Source organism: Rhododendron vialii, chromosome 9a (assembly GCF_030253575.1).
Source record: "Rhododendron vialii isolate Sample 1 chromosome 9a, ASM3025357v1".
Lineage (NCBI taxonomy): Eukaryota > Viridiplantae > Streptophyta > Magnoliopsida > Ericales > Ericaceae > Rhododendron > Rhododendron vialii.
The window spans coordinates 39630698-39651055 of NC_080565.1; the positions used below are offsets into that span (position 1 = coordinate 39630698).

Here is a 20358-nt window from a genome sequence, read left to right on the forward strand (position 1 = left end):
GAGAGAGCATGCATACTGGTCAAATAAAAATTTACCGGGAACTACGACCAACATGATTTGATTTCGTTCTTGTCTGGATCCTACTCCGGACCAGATGAATCAACTACATAGGCAACCCACTCGCATGGGCACGATCACAAAGTAAAATAGATCTACGCTTTCCAACTATAAGAACTACGACCCTTTATTTTGATTTGGGGCTTGCCCCGATACCATTCTTGGCCTGGCGAATGGAATACCTAAGCAATCCATGCATATGGTGCAGTCACAAAATTAAAGAACTACTTTATTCAAAAAACCGAGACTAGCAATACTAAAAATTAATCGAGCTCGGCTCATTACTTTTTTGATTGGGCTCGAGCTTAAGCTTGAACTCACTAAAAACCAGTAAGCAAGTTTGAACTCACTAAAGCTCAGCTCATCAGCTCGCTAGTTTGTTACCCTGTGTTCATTCATGGTCTTTACAATTGTCCTAGTGGGCCTTCCCAATTTAGCAATGTGCAACAAAACTGAATCTAACAGAGGAAAGAACTCGTGGAAACAGAACATAAGTCACTTACACTAATTGTCCATCAATAGCCATTGTCATTACATATGGACGCCAAATACAAAAAGACATGTCTAGGCAAGATAAGCTACAAGAGTCATCTTTAAAGAACAAAAGCTTGCACCCAAGCAATTTACGTAAGATTCAACTGAGCACCGGGCACTCGCGGTCAGCTCCAGCAAAGAGTAAACCAACCTGAACCACAGAGAGAGATCATCATGAGGCAAAAAAGAATTCATCACCAATCAGGTTCAATAAACAGAATTCGTGCTTCAAATAAACAAACACCAAAATCAATTTACACCAGTCCACATTTCTTTTTTTAATAAGTAAAAATACAAGTCCACACACTATCCACATACAATGGAGAAAAAGTGGAGAAATAATTACTACTCCCTCCGTCCCTTTTTAAGTGTCCTGCTTCGTAACTCCAACTTATTAAAAAGACACCTTTCACATCAACTTTTTCCTCCACTTTCTCTACTTACCCATCATCATTACACTTTTATTCACTAATTTTTCAAAATGAAATCTACTTTTAGGGACAAAATAGACAATACACCAACTTTTACCCCCCTAACTTTACAAAATGGACACTTATTAAGGGACAGCCCAAAATGGAATACTGGACACAAAAAAAGGGACGGAGGGAGTATCATTTTTTATCACATAAAACCTTCTGGCAATGGGAAGTGTCAAATATAGAACACATAGAACTATTACAATCCAGCAAGACAAACAGATGTTTCCTAACTTTTGCAGTACTCAAAGCCTTGTAGACATCACAAACAAGAATCTCAGATCCATTACTCTGACTATGATTCACAAGAACATACTTCAAACTTGTTATGAAGAAAAAAATATAACAAATAAGGGGCATATCCTTGTCCTTCACTGAGGAGAAAAAATCTCAAAATACAGCAGTTATCTAATACTAATAGTATGGCTTAAGCTCCACAAAGGCACTCAAAGTGCACCAGAGATGAAAATGGTGATGCAGCAGTCTCATGCCTCCCCTCAGTTAAAAATTCTATTTCACAGCAGAACACTCAGTTTTAGTGCATCCGCAAACACCACAAACAAAGTGTATTTTGACCATAAAGGAGCTAAACAAAGAAGTGGAAAGAAAATTAATGTCGTATCGGCGACAAAACTCTGATTATACTAGTGGGCCATAGAACTTAAGATACTTTTTCCGTGGTACTGAACACATAGAAAATGCAACCTTGAACATAACAGGGCATCTCAGAAGCTAGGCAACACTTACTTTTAAAAGTTTCAGTTTATGTCAATATTTAAGCTTACGTCTGGAAAAACTTGGCAAATATAGAAAGCATGCTTCCCATACCTCATGAATCCAATCCAAACAAACCGGAAAGAATAATATGCAATCCGCCTTATGACCAAGCCATGCAAGCCATATGTCTCCTAAGATCTCATTTTTTTGACATCTATGACTGCATCTGCCATGTCTAGGTCCAACAAGTCACCTACTATGCTATAAAATTGACCCACAAATGAAGCTTCTATATCCAGTTCACACAAAAACGAAAAAAAAAAACCTTCTATGTCCTAGTCCCAACGAGTCAATGACAAGAAAAAATATGTCAACTAAAAATCTCTGACCGATCCTCCATTTCTAACACGTCTATACAATTAACCCATACATGAAGCTTCTATGTCCAGTTGACCCAAGTATGGAAAAAAAGAAAAGAAAGGAAAACCTTCTATGTCCCAATGACAAGGAAAAACACCTCAAATAAAATTAGAAATGCTCGACAGAACGTAAGATGTATCTTCTTTTCTTGGAGGAGGAGGAAAATATATTACTTGAGTAACCTACATATTGCCAAAGCACAGACCTACGGCTAAAATCTTAACTAACATGGATTAAATAGTTCTTCAATAACTACAACGACTCTGGTTGTGACTTTGGTGACCCAAAGTTTGATGATTAGCAATATTTTCCTACCACGATATGACATTCAGACTTGAGCTCGACTTGCATGACTTTCTTCAATAAGTTTGTAAATAAAAGGAGAGATCAAATACTTGAAGTCTATCCTAACAGGAGCAGCAGCCACTGAGTTTATGTATAACTATTCAGTGCTATCAGGGTGAAAAGTTTGAGAATTCTCAGAAACCCTGAAACTATCTTTCAAATTGCCTGACTTAATCCTGAACTTCATTGCCATTTATCCTGGGGTTCCAAAATCCTTCCATTTGCAACTATTGGTGCCTGACTGTCCTAGTCTTCCTTGTGAGTTACCCCCATCTTCCTGGCTTAAAATTTACCAATTGCAAAAAGTGATGCAGAAGTAAAATCTCAACAGCCAACATGTAAGCATTCAGTTCATAAAATACGTGAACGCATGTGCCTCCCCAAAGTTTTTGAAATGAGGCTTAAAAAATGCCTTAACAAGATTATATAAACAAACAAGGACACACCACATCAGAGAATTATAAGACTCTTCTTCAACTGAACTGATGAAGCAAAAGACCTCTTCAATCCTAGAAGCTATTCTTTCATTGAGCTTTGTTAAAGCATCCAACTCCAAACCAATTGGCAAGGAGTGGAGAGGCCACCCAGACTCATATACTAGTTTTGGAGGAGATAATTAACCGATGTGGGACAAACTCCAACAAGCTTCACCTCAATTAATCATTCATAACTACTGCCTACCACCCTTCAAACTACCAACCACCATGAGCTAATAAACCTTACTTAACATACTCTCAAAGTCCCCATAATTCGATTTGTAATTGTAACTAAAGAAACAAGCCCAATGGCAACAGACCACCCTCTTTAGACCCAGCAACATCATTTTCATCTCCATGAAACCAATCATCATTGACTGAACTAGTCATAGTCACTGTACATCTGGATTTTGAACATTATTTGCTTTGTGATTAGAGTTAGAAAATGGTCATTTATAAATTCCTAGGATGATGGCAGCTACATGCCACAATTACTAACAGCAATTATAGGTAATAATGCAGTTAAAAAGTCTGCCCATAAATAATCAGAAAGGATGCAGATTAAAAAAACTTGACGAAAATGTGAAACAACATGTCAAAGCAACCAACATACATTGCCCCCGCCTATTTATACCTCTATATACATATTACATATCAATCCCTTCCTGCTCAGCGCAACTCTAATCAATTAACTCAACAAGAATTTGGCCCAATGACTTCAGGCTCCTAATATGGATCTATTTCTTGATTAATATTTGTCGCCATTTCTTGGTAGTATCCGCAACAATTTCTTCGTTACATTTGTACATGGGTCCATTTCTTCGCAATTGGTAGGTGCTGAAATATACGTATTTAGGGCCTCCCATCCCATGTGCAACTGGTTAGTTGACTTATATTCTTTGCTTTGTGGTGGTGTAGGTCACTGTAGTTGCTTGCATGAATTTTGCAGCTGGAGGATTGAAAGCTTAAAGGAGCGACGAAAATGCATCCAGAGTGAGCCAATGAAAACATGAAGATTCCGCAAGCTCACTTACAAATTCCGCTCTGATTCTGCTCAGGCACTAGCTCTGGCTCATATAGCAAACAAAACCCAACTTCCTGTACTTTTTCGCCAGAGCAACCATGGCCTCCACCGAGCAGAGGGCGACATTGAAACCTAAGTTAACGTGTTTTGAGTCTTTTTAGGCCCTAGTTTTGATTCAGACTATAAAAGGGAACTAACTATAAAGTTAAGCTGCTCAAGAAGAAGACAGTTCCGGGGATGGTTTAATGGAGACTCTATTAAAGACATCGAATCTTCTCACAATAATGTGCGGCTAGGCTCTTCTCATAGCGCATAGATGAAACCCTGTTTGACTAAAGTGGTCTCGCATGTTGCTTAGGGATTTTATTTTCGTTCAATGATCGTACAACGCTAAAGGCTGTTGATTTATGCCTTATGAACCGTTTTCCAAATCTAGCATATATCTATGATAACCACATTTCACATTGCTTAAAATTTACATAATCTACGATTTTGTCACTAAAGAAGACTATAAACTATAAACAAACCAGGGGAAGCCCATAAAAACACATTATCTTGACCCTAGTCATAACAACCATTACATATTCGTTCTCATACATAAGCAGTACCCTTAATAGTTTTCATAATTCAAACACATCCTACAGTAAAAAAACATTAGTAGGGTGAAAGTTTAAAGGAAAAAAGACATTTGTACTGTACACTAATTCAGAAACTAAAATTTAATCAACCAAATGCTAAAGCAAATAACTTATCATTACAAAAGACCCCGAGCAAATAATAATTTGCAAAAAGGCAACACATACCACAACCCAAAACCTGCAAAAGTTACGCTCAAATATGAGATGGAGCGGACGTCAGGATCGTTCGAAGATCCCCCCTGGAGAGACAAGAGAGATTAGTTTGCACGTAATTATGGATACAAAGTTTTTAAAATCAGAAACCATATTAAATTAGATGTTTTGTAACTTACTTGAAGTCTATGTTAAATGTTGGAAATCCTTGAATCAAGGCGTAGTAGACAACGGAATAGGATTCAGGGAAGATATCAAACAGTCGCCCCTCAATCTCTACCTCAGTCGCCTCTTTGTCCTGTATGAGGAGTAAAATTAAGACAATCATCAAATGCATTTTCTTTATAACAAGACAAAGACAAAAGAAAAAAAAGAAAAATTTAGAATATTAGAGTTTGTAGTGCTAACATTGTCTTGTTCGTGAGCTTCGAAATTCCTCTCAAAATTCACAAATCCAAATGTGAAATTATAGCTTGTATTAACGTATTGTTCTCTTGGTTGAAGAATAGCAAGTCTGGGATAGATCAACACAAGGTATAGATGATCGTTCAGATCAACAGGAATCCGTTTTTGCCAACCCGTCATATCAATAGGGTGTTGATTGAAAAGAACATATTCAAATGCCCTCTTGTTTTTGTTCTTAATGTGCCAAACTTTGGCCTTGAATTGGCATCTCTCGTGACCATCCCACAAGAGTGGGGTGTTGTAGATGTAGAAACATTTATCCCTACAAAGAAAAAATTATCATCAAAAGGAAAGAAGAAGAGTAGAGGAAAAAGAAAGATATCATCTGCAAAAATCAGCTTGATAAGGAATCAACCAAAGATCAAAATACAACAAAAGGGCAGAAAATCCCAAAAGAAAGGTCCAAAATCCTGTCCAAATCGGCCCAAACAAGCATGTCATGCTTTAGCCTTCCCAAGTATAAGGATAACATTTATTAGTAACCAGCATATCCAGAAATGACAGTGCCAAAAGAATTACTGATGGAAAACCTTGATCACCCTTTGTTCCTCATGCTTGAGCCAACACATTTTGAAATAAGTAACACAAATTAGTTTCCCCCATGATTACAAAGGCCACCAGTAGTATCAATGACCATAATGAATAGGAGAAACCCTAAAAAAAGGAACAGCCAGCAATAGCAGAAACAGCAAGACCAGTGGCCCAGCACTTCTGCTTAACTTCCACATGTCTGATCTCAAATTCCTCCTTTTGGTTCTGCCATCTTCATCTATGTTTCCACTTTCAGCTTGAAGATCAAGTTCATGAAGTTCTAGCTCCACTTTCTCCAGCTTGCTTTGTAGTTCCCCATACTCCTCTTTAGCCCAGCTTTTGAGAACACTTTTCATACTTTTAAACTTCTTATGAATCTGAATACCCTTTTGGAATTCCCAATAGTTCAACTGATTTCAGCTTCCTCTTTGCTTTGCAGAGTTCCTTTGTATTGTCCTCACAAGTTGCTACTGAAGTGGTTAACTGCTGAATTCCACCAGTATTTTTCCTTTGAAATGTTTTGTTGAAAGGAGCAATACTTGGACTAGATTCATGATCCACGGTTTGTGACAAGCTTCTGGGTATTTGAGGACTGATGGGAATAGGCATAGGAAAAGAGAGATGAGCTTTTGAAAGCCCAGTACTGTAAGGAGGCCCACATTCAAATTTAAACTCTGTGCTTTAAAATTATTTGCCTCCATTGTAGGTGAGACTGTTCCCCTTCCCTCTGAAGAGCATGCGTGCTCCAGCAGCCTCGAGTCCCGTATATCAGGCACATCATTATTGTTACCTGTGAAAAGAACCAACTGCATGCAGTCATTGTTTCCAAATCCAGTAGCTTGAGCCAATTTACCTGTTTTGGGTCCCAAGTCCCAACATGCATGCCACTTCATCCACTCTGTACCCCTCCGACACCACTTCATTCATGTCCATGTCATCATCTTCTCTCCCATTCTGCTGTTTCTCCTTTGGATCTCCAGTTGGAAAATTCTGAGTTTTGAATCCCAATACCTTTGTCTCTTTAGTTGCTCTATAGCCCTCTGTATCTGCCACCTCCTTATTCCTATCATTATCATCCTCAGTTCAGTTCTGCTTTGTTGCTGTTTCTTTGATTCACCAGTTGACGGATTATGAGAAGAGCATTCCATATGACAACCAGGGCATGCACAATCTGTTCTTAGAATTGTGTTTACCGCCTTTTGCTCTTCAGTGATTCTAATCCGCGTATCTCTCCCATTGTTTTCTACTTCCAAAGTTTTTGTTAATCATTTCCATTTCCTTTATGGATATAAGAACTTTGCCCACTGAAAAGGAAAGGCTTTTGAATCAGAACAACATCACCCCAAGCCTGCCCGATTTCGGAAAAAGTTTCTAAGTTCCATAAGTGAAGTGGGACACCATAACAGTTGAGCCAAACTAGGCATGAACAAGGATTTGTCTTCGTTTCCTCCCATTTTGATGATTTAATGAACCAATCTCTCAACCAAGCCATTTTACCTCCATTGAACATTGAATCCCTTTCTCCAATATCTTTGAAGGTCAGCACAACCATATCTTTGACTTCGAACATGTAAATACGTACTTTAAACACATAAATACGTTTTGGTATGTATAAATATTATGATGAATGAATTGAAATGGTCTAAATTTACCTCAAATCTTCTATATTATTGGACTGTTGCAGCGAGAAATTACAAAGCTCGGTGAACAATGCAATAGCTCTTGGACGGGTGGCGGGAGCGGTGATGGAGTGAGATTTAACGACACAGTACACCATCTTTTGGAAGTCGGCCAAATCTGTTCGAATTCCAACTTCCAAATACGCCACTATGCAAAATTAAAAATGTCAGCCCAAGTCAAAATATGGTAAAAGCATAAATGTACACCATCTATCCCAATTCAATAGTACTTTTGGGGAGTTCGTACGACCTTTCAATTGATTATATCTTGTAATTTATAATATTTGATGTGATTTCGTAAACATTGTATTTGTGAGTCATTACTCATCACCCATGTGGCTTCAACTCCCTACAACTTGTCTTGCTCATGCCACCTAGCTATCCTATGAGTCTATACATGCATGTTTGCATGTAAGACAAAGAGCTCTTGCCACATAGACAACCCATGTGTCTATACATACATGTTTGCATGTAAGACAAAGAACTCTATATAAAGCTCTCTTGTGAGCTTTTGGGATACGTACAAAAAAAAAGCAAGGAAAAGTTAAGAGGGATCTTATATAGTATGTCTATATCTCCAAAAGGCTAGGAATTTGCTCTAGTGTGCTGCATCTTTCTCAAAGGCTATTTCTCTAAGGCTACCATCATATGCCTGAACTTAGAGTGTGGGTTACATCAGAGGCTCTGGTAGTCTCTTATTGACGGGTTAGTTTCGAGTTTTTGCAACATGCATGGTCAAAGTGGACAGTAAACATTAATGAGTTTTGAAGAAGTCATCTTCCATGTGTCCATATGAAGTTAATGCAAGAGAGGTCATCAGAGAAGTGGGCATGCTATGTACACACTGTTTTTTTACGGAAAAATTTAAATAAGAGAAAGGAAATAGTAGAATCTTGCTCTCCTACTTCAAAAACAGTGATGCATGGATTAGATCATGTTAATTTTTTTGTCTTATTTTTCGTGCATGGACTGCCTAGTATATGTGTCTTGTTTTGGACAACATTATAGATATACAACTATCTTTATTCCCCTTAATGTCATGCCATGTGTAATTAGTCAGATACACAGAGAAAAGCTGTAGCTCTTTTCGTTACATGCAGCTTAGTTTGTCCACATGTCTAAAAGGGTGCGATTATAAATACTGCATGTATGTAGTTCATGTGCCATGAGTATGCTAAATGTGAATTTTCTTTCTGTGGACATAATTGCATGAGTTCGTCAGTTGCAATTTGAGATCTGTTTGACATGCTTGCGTGGGTCCTTAATGTGATGAATTTCTTCAGTCAGAAAAAATTATCGAATCCTCTTAGCCATCTGATTGCATGGACTATTACATGCACAGTTTTTTTCAAGTCTTTAGTGCAAATATGGTCATGCAAATCTTGTGTATACTTAAACTGTGGAAAATAAAATTTTACTCAAAATTAATTAGGTATGGTGTTCTAACTTGCATAGTAGAAGATGATCACTAGCTTAGCAAAATTTTCGATTTTACTATGTAAGAACGGATATCATATGCTAATAAGGTTTCTTGAGTAAAATTATACTCCCACTGTCCCTTTTTAAATGTCCTACTTCGTAACTCCAACTTATTAAGGAGACATCATCATTACACATTTCACATCAATTTTTATCTCAACTTTCCCTACTTACCCTCTATAGAGACATCATCATTACACTTTTACTTACTAACTTTTCAAAATGAATCTACTTTTAGGGGCAAAATGGAAAATGCACCAACTTTTACCCACTAACTTTGCAAAATGAAAACTTATTAAGAGATAACCCAAAATGGAATACTGGACTCTAAAAAAGGGACGGAAGGAGTAATGAGTACTAATGTCAATCTTGCGCAATGATTGTAGAGCTATGGCTGCTAAGAATGTAATTGTAGATCTCAACAGAGGAGAGAAACTTGATGGAGTCAATTACGATACGCGGCAGAGAAAAATTCAATATCTGCTCAATGAACAAGAGATCCTGGAAACTCTAACAAATTCAATGGTCCAGCCTGATGAGCCATTTGAGGGAAATGATGTCTAGTATAATCGCGACATGGAAGTCTACAAAGCATGGTTAAAAAGGACCGTTCTGCGCGCTTTACCATGTCGAGCGCAATGCAGGATGATATTCAAGGGGGCTTTGTTGATTGCGAGACCGCAAAAGAAATGTGGGAGCGGCTTAAAATTGCTTATGGGATGACATCGGCAAATAGGTTGTGGGCTCTTACTTTGAAGTTTGAGTCCTATGTCATGGACCCTAAGCACACAATGGCTGAGCATCTAAGAACGATGTTTGCTATGATTCGTGATTTAAAAGCTGCTGGTTATGCTCTTACTGATGAGCGGCAGGTTATAGCTGTCATACATTCATTGCCTGATCTAACTTGGGGTCAAATGAAGCTTATGATGACGCACAGCGAAAATATCAAAACTTTTGTTGATATTTCTCAGCACCTCGAGCTAGAAGCAAAGCGCATGGGTGTGCTCCCCGAGCTTGCTAAGCTTCATATCACCGATGTTGGGCAGCGCCAGTCTTCCAAGGTTAAGCGCAAAGGACAAGGAAAGCGTGCAGGGAAAGCAGGTAACCTTGGGCCTAAGAAGGGCAAAGTTGGGAAATGCCCTAGAGGCAAACATGGTGGCAAAAAGGACAAATCAAAAATGAAATGCTATAACTATGGAAAGCTGGGTCACTTTGCTCGTGAGTGCACTGAGCAACAGAAGGTAGACCTCAACCTTAACTCTCTTACTACTTGTGTTTGTACACATGTATTTGTTGCTCATTCTCTCCCTAGATGGATTGTAGACTCAGGAGCAACCAAACATGTAGCCAGAGAGCGAGAAGGGTTCGTAGATTACAGAAGAATATTGGCAAATACTCAGTATATCACGTTGGGTAATGGTACAAGGGAGACTGTTCTTGGAGTTGGAGTGTACCAGCTCAAGTTGCGTCAAGGGCGCACTTTTCTCCTTCATGATGCGCTCTTTAAGCCTGGTGTTCAATGTAATCTGTTATCAGTTTCCTGTTTGTTAATGCTTGGTTTCAGTTTTCGTTTTGAAAATTCCATGTTCGAAATGTATCTAAATAAAACGTTGTACAGACGTGGGTATCTATCAAATGGGTTTTTTATGTCGGACTTAGATTATTCTTCATCTTCTTACATGGCTTATAATGATGATGCTCCCGATTCTGTGACATGGCATACTAGGCTGGGACACATAGGTAAAGATAGAATGGCTAGACTAGCTAGAGAAGGCCTATTGGGGTCTCTTGCCAGTATAAGCCTACCTGTGTGTGAGCCATGTTTAGCTGGAAAAGCTTGTAGGAAGCCTTTTGGAAAGGCACCCAGAGTGTCTTATCTTCTGGAGCTAGTTCACTCTGACATTTGTGGACCGATGAACGTGAAGGCACGCCATGGCGCCTCTTACTTTCTCACTTTTATTGATGACTATTCGCGTTTCAGTTACGTTTATCTGATCTCCTATCGTTTTGAAGCATTGGATTGCTTTAAACGTTTTTTTACAAAGGTTGAGAATCAGAAAGAAAAGACTTTAAAAACCCTTCATACTGATCGTGGTCGCGAATATTTGTCTCAACAATTTCAAGGATTATGCGAAGCTAAGGTAATACGCAGGCAATTAACAATTCCAGGAACACCACAACAAAATGGCGTTGCAGAAGAAGGACTCGAACCTTATTGGATATGGTTAGGTCGATGATGGCGCAAGCTAACCTCCCAATATCTTTTTGGGGGGATGCTCTTTAAATTGTGGCCTGCATCCTTAATTGTGTGCCTTCTAAGTCTGTTCCCACAACTCCATATGAGCTTTGGAACGGTGTGAAGCCTGATTTAGAGCATTTGCGACCATGGGGTTGTGCGGGTTTTGTGCACGCTTCTTCCCATAGATATGGGAAACTTGGCCCTAGAGCAAACAAACAAGTTTTCTTCCGATATTCTGATTGCTCTAAGGGTTATGTAATGTATGGTGAACACCCTAATGGAGGAATGACTAACGAGATGTCACTTTTCTTGAACAAGATTTTCCTAGCATTGGTGAAGTAAAGAAAGATCTTGCACTTTATGAGTTACAAGAACTTGAGGGAGTTCCATTATCTTTGAGCGAGGGTGGGAAAGTAGAAACTCATCCTGAAATCGCCAAAGATAGTGGGAGTGATTTGCCTCCTAGTGGGAGTGCACCTCCACAATCAGACTTTCAAGGATCTCAATTGCGTAGAAGTGAACATGGAATAATTCCTCGTCAACATTTTGAGATTAAGTGGAGCACTCTCATGTGTGCTCCATTAGAACTTGATGTGATTGATGAACCCAATTCTTATAAGGAAGCATTAACTTCACCTAAGGCTGAGGAATGGCAAGCTGCTATGAAAGATGAGATGAACTCCATGTACAGCAACCAAGTTTGGGAGTTGGTTGATCTTCCGCTTGTGCGCAAGACTATTGGAAATAAATGGATCTTAAAAATCAAGCGCAAGGCTGATGGATCAATTGACAAGTATAAGGCCCGTCTCGTGGCGAAAGGTTATACCCAAGAGGAGGGTATAGACTATCAAGAGACATTCTCCCCGGTGGTGAGGTTTGTCTCTATTCGCCTCATTCTAGCTATTGTCGCACATTTAGATTTGGAGTTATTCCAAATGGATGCGAAAACTGCATTTCTCTATGGAGATCTAGACAAAGAAATCTTTATGGATCAGTCTATTGGTTTTGTGGTAGAGGGACAAGAACGCAAAGTATGCCGTCTCAAACGTTCCATCTATGGCCTAAAGCAATCGTCTAGACAGTGGTACTTCAAATTTTATCAAGCAATTGTTGCAATCGGCTTTGAAATGTTGGAGGAAGACCACTGTGTGTATGTGAAACAATCAGAAAAAGGTTTTGTGATCTTGTCGTTATATGTTGATGACATATTAATAGCTGGAAATGATATGGAGTTGATTGTAACCACCAAAGGGTGGTTGTCTTATAATTTTGAAATGAAAGACATGGGTGAGGCACACTATGTGCTCGGAGTTAAGATCCTAAGAAATCGTTCAAAAAGACTACTTGGTTTGTCCCAAAGAGACTTACAATAAGAAGGTCTTAGAACGATTTCAGATGCACAAGTCAAAACCCGTTGACACTCCTATCGAGAAGGGATATAAATTAAGCTTCGATAATTGCCCTAAAAGTGATGGAGAAAAGAGAAAAATGGCAAATGTACCTTGTGCAAGTGCAATTGGGAGTCTGATGTATGCTATGTCGTGTACTCGACCGGACATATGCTTTGCAGTTGGTATGGCCAGTCGTTACCAGAGTAATCCAGGATACGCTCATTGGTTAGCAGTTAAAAGAATTCTCCGATATCTATCTGGGACGTCGGATTTTGTCCTTGGCTTCCTGGGTGGCAGCTTAAGATTGAAAGGTTACAGTGATGCTGATTGGGCCGGTGACAGAGATGAGCGTAAATCCACGACTGGATACACGTTCTTACTTGGTGGAGCAGCTGTTTCTTGGTGTAGTAAGAAACAGTCTTGCATTGCTTTGTCCACAATGGAATCCAAATACGTTGCTTGTTCTACGGCAGTTCAAGAAGCTGTTCGGTTGAAGAGATTTCTTCAAAGTCTCAAAGTTACAGCTTCGGCAGATGAAGCTGTCATGGTTCACTGTGATACTACGGCAGCTCTAGCTTATACAAAGGATCCCAAGTATCATGGTAATCAAACACATAGATGTTCGTTTTCACTACATTTGGGATGTGATTGCGCAAGGGGAAGTGACTCTACAACATATCTCCACCGGTAGGATGGTTGCTGACCCACTTACAAAAGCCACTAGTAGAGATGTCTTCCAGACTCATGTGAGGAGTATGGGACTTTGTAGGCTTTGATATGTATGGTAGACACCTTATTGACTATGTACTTTATGAGATGTTTATGTTTATGTTTATGAGTACATTATGTGTTCCTTATATAGATGTGGTTTCTACGGCTTGATGCATAAGTCATCAGGCTAAGATCGACCTACTCACACGGTTGATCGCCTTGGCGCTTAGATAGTGAGCAAGATGAGACATTAATCATCTCAGTGCTTGAAGAGCACGCGAGATAAGTATTTTACTGCATATGGAGCAGAGAAAACTTGTTTACTCATGTCGCCTTAGATTGTCTAAGATGAGACTTTATTGAAAAAGTCAATCATGGAGTCATTCCACAACTTCATGAAGCCTGAGAAAGCTGAATGTGAATCTTAAACAGGTGCTTGATAAGCGACTGTGTTAAGAAATTCAAGTTAGGTGCCAACGGGGCAACTAGACTAAGATTCGTACGGCGTTTAGTGATGGCCCAATCTAGGGGGAGTTACACCGTAGCATACATATCATACTGTATGTGCTATTGTCAACTATGCGAGGGAATGGTGACTATGCGAGGGAATGGCTAGTGTGAGCCCTCATAGACCATTTTACGGTCTAAATTATGCCCTTTAACCTAGCACTATGTCAAGAAGTGAGAACTAGATGTTGCTACTTTAGCATGATTTCCAAGGGCCATGATTAATGCAATCTAGCGGAGCATGTCTAGGAAAGCGATCTAGTGTAAGCAGACCGACATGAGAAGTTTAGGGAAGATTGTATGGTAACACACGCCAGTTATGTAGCTCATAGTCCGGACGGTTATGTTTGAATATTTGTTATACAATGTAATCATGAGTACATAGACGTTGATTGGAGATTCAAGCATTGCTTTGAGTTAGAACTCATGAGGGATTAAAAAAAATTCTTCATCTGGTGTGTTCAAGCAATCTGGGGTACAGACGAGATATCATGAGTGATGTGCTATGTTAGTTTGATGGTGACTTAACATAGCACTCCTATTCTAAATTTTCTCGTCAGGTCGCACGCTCTATTTTCTGTATGATGAGTGAGATGCCAAATTGGGATGGAGGGAGTATATTGAAAGGATGGCAGAACAGAGCTCACCGTCATAGTTCGAAGTTGCGATAAATACTTCATTACCGGGGCCCACTCTAACTGCCTTCATAAAATTTCACCGGCCTTGTGGATGGCCTGTAAGCCTCTGAGTATTTCTCTGCGATTAATCGTGTAACTTTGAATATAGAAATCGGCGATCACCTATACGACACTATGTTTGAAGCCCGGAGTTGGACTTCAAATGAACTCGACTCAAAAAGGGTTATTGTTCACGTTGTTTCCACTGAATCTGAAGCTGTTCGACTTAAGTCTATCTTGGAGAGCATAAAGAATGAATCTGTTGTTGATCAGTAGTACGAGTTAGGAAGTTGCAATCAAAAAACCATCCTGGTTGGATCTCGGGAAATCACGGGTCGCCAATTTGATAAATGGGTTGCAGTTACCAAAGCCCCAAAGCTGGGAGTATAACTTGAGAAACTTTTTTATATCCCAGGTATACAAGGGCTCTTGGTATCCCTTTTCGGTCCGTTTTCAATTTTTAGGTCACTTCCCAAGCACAACTTGATAATCGGCTTCGTTCATTTTGTAGGGCTTGATGAGAACATTAATCCTGTCAAAAATTATGATTATCGGACTTTAGTAGATATATGATCGGCAAATGTGAAAAATGCCATAAAACAAAAATTGGGTTCTGATCTAGTGTGTTTTTGGATCCAATTTTTGTTTTTTTGCATTTTTCACATGTGCCGATCATGTATCTACTAAAGTCCGATAATCATAATTTTTTGCAAGATTAATGTTCTCGTCGAACTTTACAAAATGAACGAAGTCGATTATCAAGGTGTGCTTAGGAAGTGAACTAAAAATTGAAAACGAACCTGAAAGGGATACTAAGAGCCCTTGTATACCTGGGATATAAAAAAGTTTCTCGAGTTGTACTCCCAGCTTTGGGGCTTTGGTAACTGCAACTCATTCATCAAATTGACGACCCGTGATTTCCCGAGATCCAACCAGGATGGTTTTTTGATTGCAACTTCCTAACTCGTACTGATCAGCAACAGATTCATTCTTTATGCTCTCCAAGATAGACTTAAGTCGAACAGCTTCAGATTCAGTGGAAACAACGTGAACAATAATCCTTTTTGAGTCGAGTTCATTCGAAGTCCAATTCCAGGCTTCAAACGTAGTGTCGTATAGGTGATCGCCGATTTCTATATTCAAAGTTACACGATTAATCGCAAATCTTTGTCCAGTCCAATCCTGCATGCATTCAAGATGTAGGTATTAGTTTCTGTTGAATGGTCGCAAACTAGTTTCAAGAAAATAATTTATCCACAAATTAGACAATACTTTTTCCCTCAAAAAATTGAGAAGATTATGTTAGTTTTGGACAAGATTATATTAGTAATAGACAGAGTTTAGTAAAAAATCTTGTACAAATCCAAACACAATACAGAACCCCAAACAATAAATAACAATAAATTAGTAGAAAACAATACTGTATAGTATCTTGTACAAATCCAAACCCAATACAGAACCCCAAACAATAAATTAGTAGAAAACAAGAACAATAAATTGTAGAGAACAGTATTGTTGTAGTAATATAAATTACAATACTGACAAATACAATAATTTAGAAAAGAACATACAATAGACTACAAAACCCACACACCCAAAACCTACGGACCCTAAACCCACAAGCCACACACCCATTACTCTACAACCCATTACCCACACACCCATTATCCCAATCTACCATGCATAACGTTGGAGATAGAGAGCAAACCTGAACCCAAAACCCACAAACCACAGTCCCAAAACCCACAGACCCAATACCCAAAACCCAGGGACCCGAAACCCATATACCCAAAACGCACACACAAAACCCGAAACCCAAAACCCACACACCCATGACTCTCCAACCCACAGACCCAAGGCCCAAAACCCACGTTCCCAAAACCCAGAGACCCAACACCCAAAACCCACACACCCATTACTCTCCAACCCAAAACCCTCACACACATTACTCTACAATGTATAACGTTGGAGAGAGAGAAAGAATGCGTGTAACCGGAGGAGGAGGACGAGGAGCTACAGCCTTGTACACAGGGACTTGTTTCCATCGTTGGGCCATTGTCGTCTCCTCTCTAGCCAAAGAACGGAGATCTCTGGACAAAATATTTGAAGAACTGGACAAAATATTTTGAAGATTACGTTGAAAGGAGTAATTATTCCATGCCCGTGGTGGCGATGTTCCAAACTCTTTTTTATTTGCGTGGGCTCCATATACTTTATTTTGAGAGGTAAAGAATGAATTTGGAACGCCACGTGGCAATACCTTCTACACATATGATTTGACAAAATAATTCTACAAGAACTCTCGAAGGACAAATTGATCTTCATGCATTGCAGGGGTTGACCGTCGTGCTGGCCCGCTCAATTTTAAAATATTACTACATTAGTATTCTTATAGTAAATTTCAATGATGCATAATTTTATGACCGTGTTTTAATAAAATTACTCTTCTTTTACAAACACGCTCTTTCTATTTTTAAGAGGACTAAATTTCCACCCCTCTTTTTTTACACACTCGTTTTTTTATTACTAAAATAATAAGGTAAAATAAATATTTCATTACAAAAGATCAAGATAAATATTGGTTGACATGGGCATAAAAGTCAGGTTATACTCTTCATATTTACTATGATTTTGACACTATATAGATATATAGTTATATGACATTTATTGATCATTCTCATTCCTAAGAGCATCTCCAACCCATACTCCATTTCTTCATTTTGGAGGAAAACCCATCCTCTAAAACTCTCTTCCATTTGGGAGGATAAATTTTGATCCTCTAAATATAGATGATGAAGGAAAAAATAGAGGATCTCCTCCAAATATGTGTTGGAGTTGAGAAATAGAATATTGGGTTAGAGTTGAGATAAATAGTACAATCCTCTAAATCTACTTTTCAAATAAAATAGATTAATTTGATCATCTCAAATAGAGATTTGGAGGGTGTTGGATTGGAGATGCTCTAAACGAGTCATGAAAGGTATAACAACCATACCCTGTCTCCACATTAGATCAAGAAATAGGCCAAAGGGACTAAACCCGCTGGGGAGTGAAGGGATGTCATGACTGGTATTTTGAATTAGCTGACATTTACATTTTTCATTATTTATCTTTTTGTCATATAGAAAAAACTGAAGAGATCGAATGAAGGGTGTTAAGCTTTTGACGGGAAGTATTACAATACACACCCCTTATTTGAGTGTGTATTTTATGCACCCTTATTGAAACACACTAAAATGTTATGATTCCCAAAATGTTATGAATCTATTGCTAAAAAGTTACGAATCATATTGATGAAAAGTTATGAATTTTTAGATTAAAAGTTATGATACAAAATAAAATATTATGAATGACCGGTCCTACAAGTAATTTTTTATGAGGTGGCACAATATGAACCACACAATAGGTGCATATGATACACACCTTAAAGGGACGTGTATTGAAGACTTTTCCGCTTTTGACATTCTGGTGTCGCACTTTTGGAGGATACTCTGGTGTTGAGCTATTTTTGAGGCTACTCTCGAGAACTGATCTAGTATAGACGGGTGAAGCCTGTAGCTTAGAGGATTAAAGAACCTTCGGCATTTAAGGGTCACGAACCGATCATAGAATTCGCTCACTCTCAGGTTAACTAGTAAGGTTGGGTAGTACGTTATCTTTTACTTTATAGATATAAACCTGAATTATTTCTAAGAAATTATGAACATGCGTGTTAAGTTTATTTAAACAAGACAAGAAAAAATATAAAATGATGCATGAAATTCACTATCATTTTTCTCATGTTCTTTACTGATCACAACCGATCAGTGAAAAATTATGACTCCAATTATTTTTTTAATGAGTGTTCCTATCACGACCCAAACCCATGGGTCGTTAAAGGTAGGGGTGAGCAAAAAATCCGTCAAACCGCGAATCCAGTCCAGACCAATCCAAACCAAAAGGTTTTGTTTGGTTTTTTAGAAGTATGGTTTGGTCATGGTTTAAAAAAATTAGAAACCGCATTATATGGTTTGGTTTGTGGATTCTCGTTCACGGTTGTGGTTTCAAACCGATCCGAACCGTATAATACACACACACACACACACACACACACATATATATATATATATATATAATTTAATTATGATTGACCAAATAAATATGGGAGCCTTAGTCAACTACTTTTCTAATTTATTGATCCTATTAAATTCACCGGAATATATAGTTTTCCTTCCCTTCCAAGATAATTTGGAATAAACTTCTATATATCACAACAAGTTGGTTGCTGTCATGTTGCTGCTGCTACCCTTTTGCTGCCTCATTTCAATTCAATAGTTTAAGAATTTGCTTTGGCCTTTTATTTGGCTAAATTATCTTAAGATGTGTTTAGTAGTTAGTATTTTTAGTTGGTTCATTTTAGTAACTTACCATTATTCATTTTTTTTAGTTAAGACTTGAAGCAATGGTTGGTATTCTACCCTTAATTAGTTGGTTGATATTAGTAATTTAGTATGTTTTGATAATTTGTTAGTGTGTTTTGGTAATTTGAATAGAATTGGTTTTAATATAACGTTTTCTTTAGTTTATCTTCATAATTTTAAGTACTTAAATATTTTTTTTGAAGATAATAGATTAGTTCAAAGTAAACCGTGGTTTAAAACCGAAACCGAACCGTATTTAATGGTTTGGATTGGTTTGGTTCTATACTTTTTGTGGGTTGGTTTGGTTCTCCAAATTCATAATCCGTAGGTATTGGTTTGGTTTGTGGTTTACTATAAAACCGAACCAATCCGGACCATGCTCACCCCTAGTTAAAGGTCTAATGACCGGCCAGTGAGTCTACATCACCCTAGGCCTATCCTAATAAGTCAGTTTAGGGAATTCATAAAATCCTTTCACCAAAATAGTTTTCCTTAACAAAATTCAGTAAGCTTAGGGAATTCATAAAATCCTTTCACCAAAATAGTTTTCCTTAAGAAATTCAGTAAGCTGCGGAAGCACAATTTCAATAATTCCAACATATTCCAGAGTTCTATGTGCGGAAATAAATATAATTGCTTAACAATACCTACAAATAACCATAGCATAACCTGACCAGAACAAGCCAGTTATTAAAATTTGATAGTCTTCAAGTCAAGTCCTCACAACTCTATACTCTCATCAAAACAGTACTACAGTATAGAAATAAGATCTGATCACCAAAAAGACTTCGGCTTGAGAGCAAAGCCAAGTCCAGCTATGCTGCTAACATGAAAAGTATGATTTTTGAAAAACTCCATAAGCTAAAGCTCGTGTGAAACATGGTATATATAGTAAACACATTAAATCATGGATACAACTAACATCTTATAAAAAGTGTTGTGATACTCTTCAGTATCAACCATGTAAAATGTACTTCCTTTCAAAGATAATCAAATCTCAAGTCCATAATAAAATGAATTCAAGCCTTTCAATAGACTTATGCTAAAAGCAATAATTATCAATCATCAATTCATTCACAGAATGAAATCCAACTTTTCAGGAAAACCATCATGATATTAAAAATATCACATGATACTCGTCGATTTCGCACATCTTTCATGAACAAGTTTCAAGCAGAATCTAGAGGAGCGACCTCTAAAATATAAAGGGAATGACATCAAACCATCATGATACTTGGTTGTAACTCCAAATCCACTTTGTCTGTTTAAAGTCCTCAAGCACGGATATTTGTTCAGATGTATCGACAGAAAAAATATACATTTCATCAAGTCATTTAGCAAGTTTATAAATATCCATGATTCTACTTAGAAACCATTTCCAAAATATTTCAACAGCAATGAAATATTTAAACAACACATGTAAACAAGATATGCAT

At 38.1% G+C, this 20358-nt stretch overlaps 1 protein-coding gene across 1 annotated transcript; it reads right to left on the reverse strand.

The window, feature by feature from the left end:
* Positions 1–537: 537 nt before the first annotated feature.
* On the reverse strand, positions 538–14553 carry LOC131299906 (uncharacterized). The gene is made up of 6 exons (XM_058325480.1): positions 14493–14553; positions 7489–7663; positions 5249–5567; positions 5020–5138; positions 4853–4926; positions 538–742 (listed from the first exon to the last, which is right to left on the reverse strand). The coding sequence occupies exons 1-5, from the start codon at positions 14551–14553 to the stop codon at positions 4881–4883; spliced, it is 720 nt and encodes a 239-aa protein (XP_058181463.1). The 3' UTR covers positions 538–742; positions 4853–4880.
* Positions 14554–20358: the final 5805 nt, after the last annotated feature.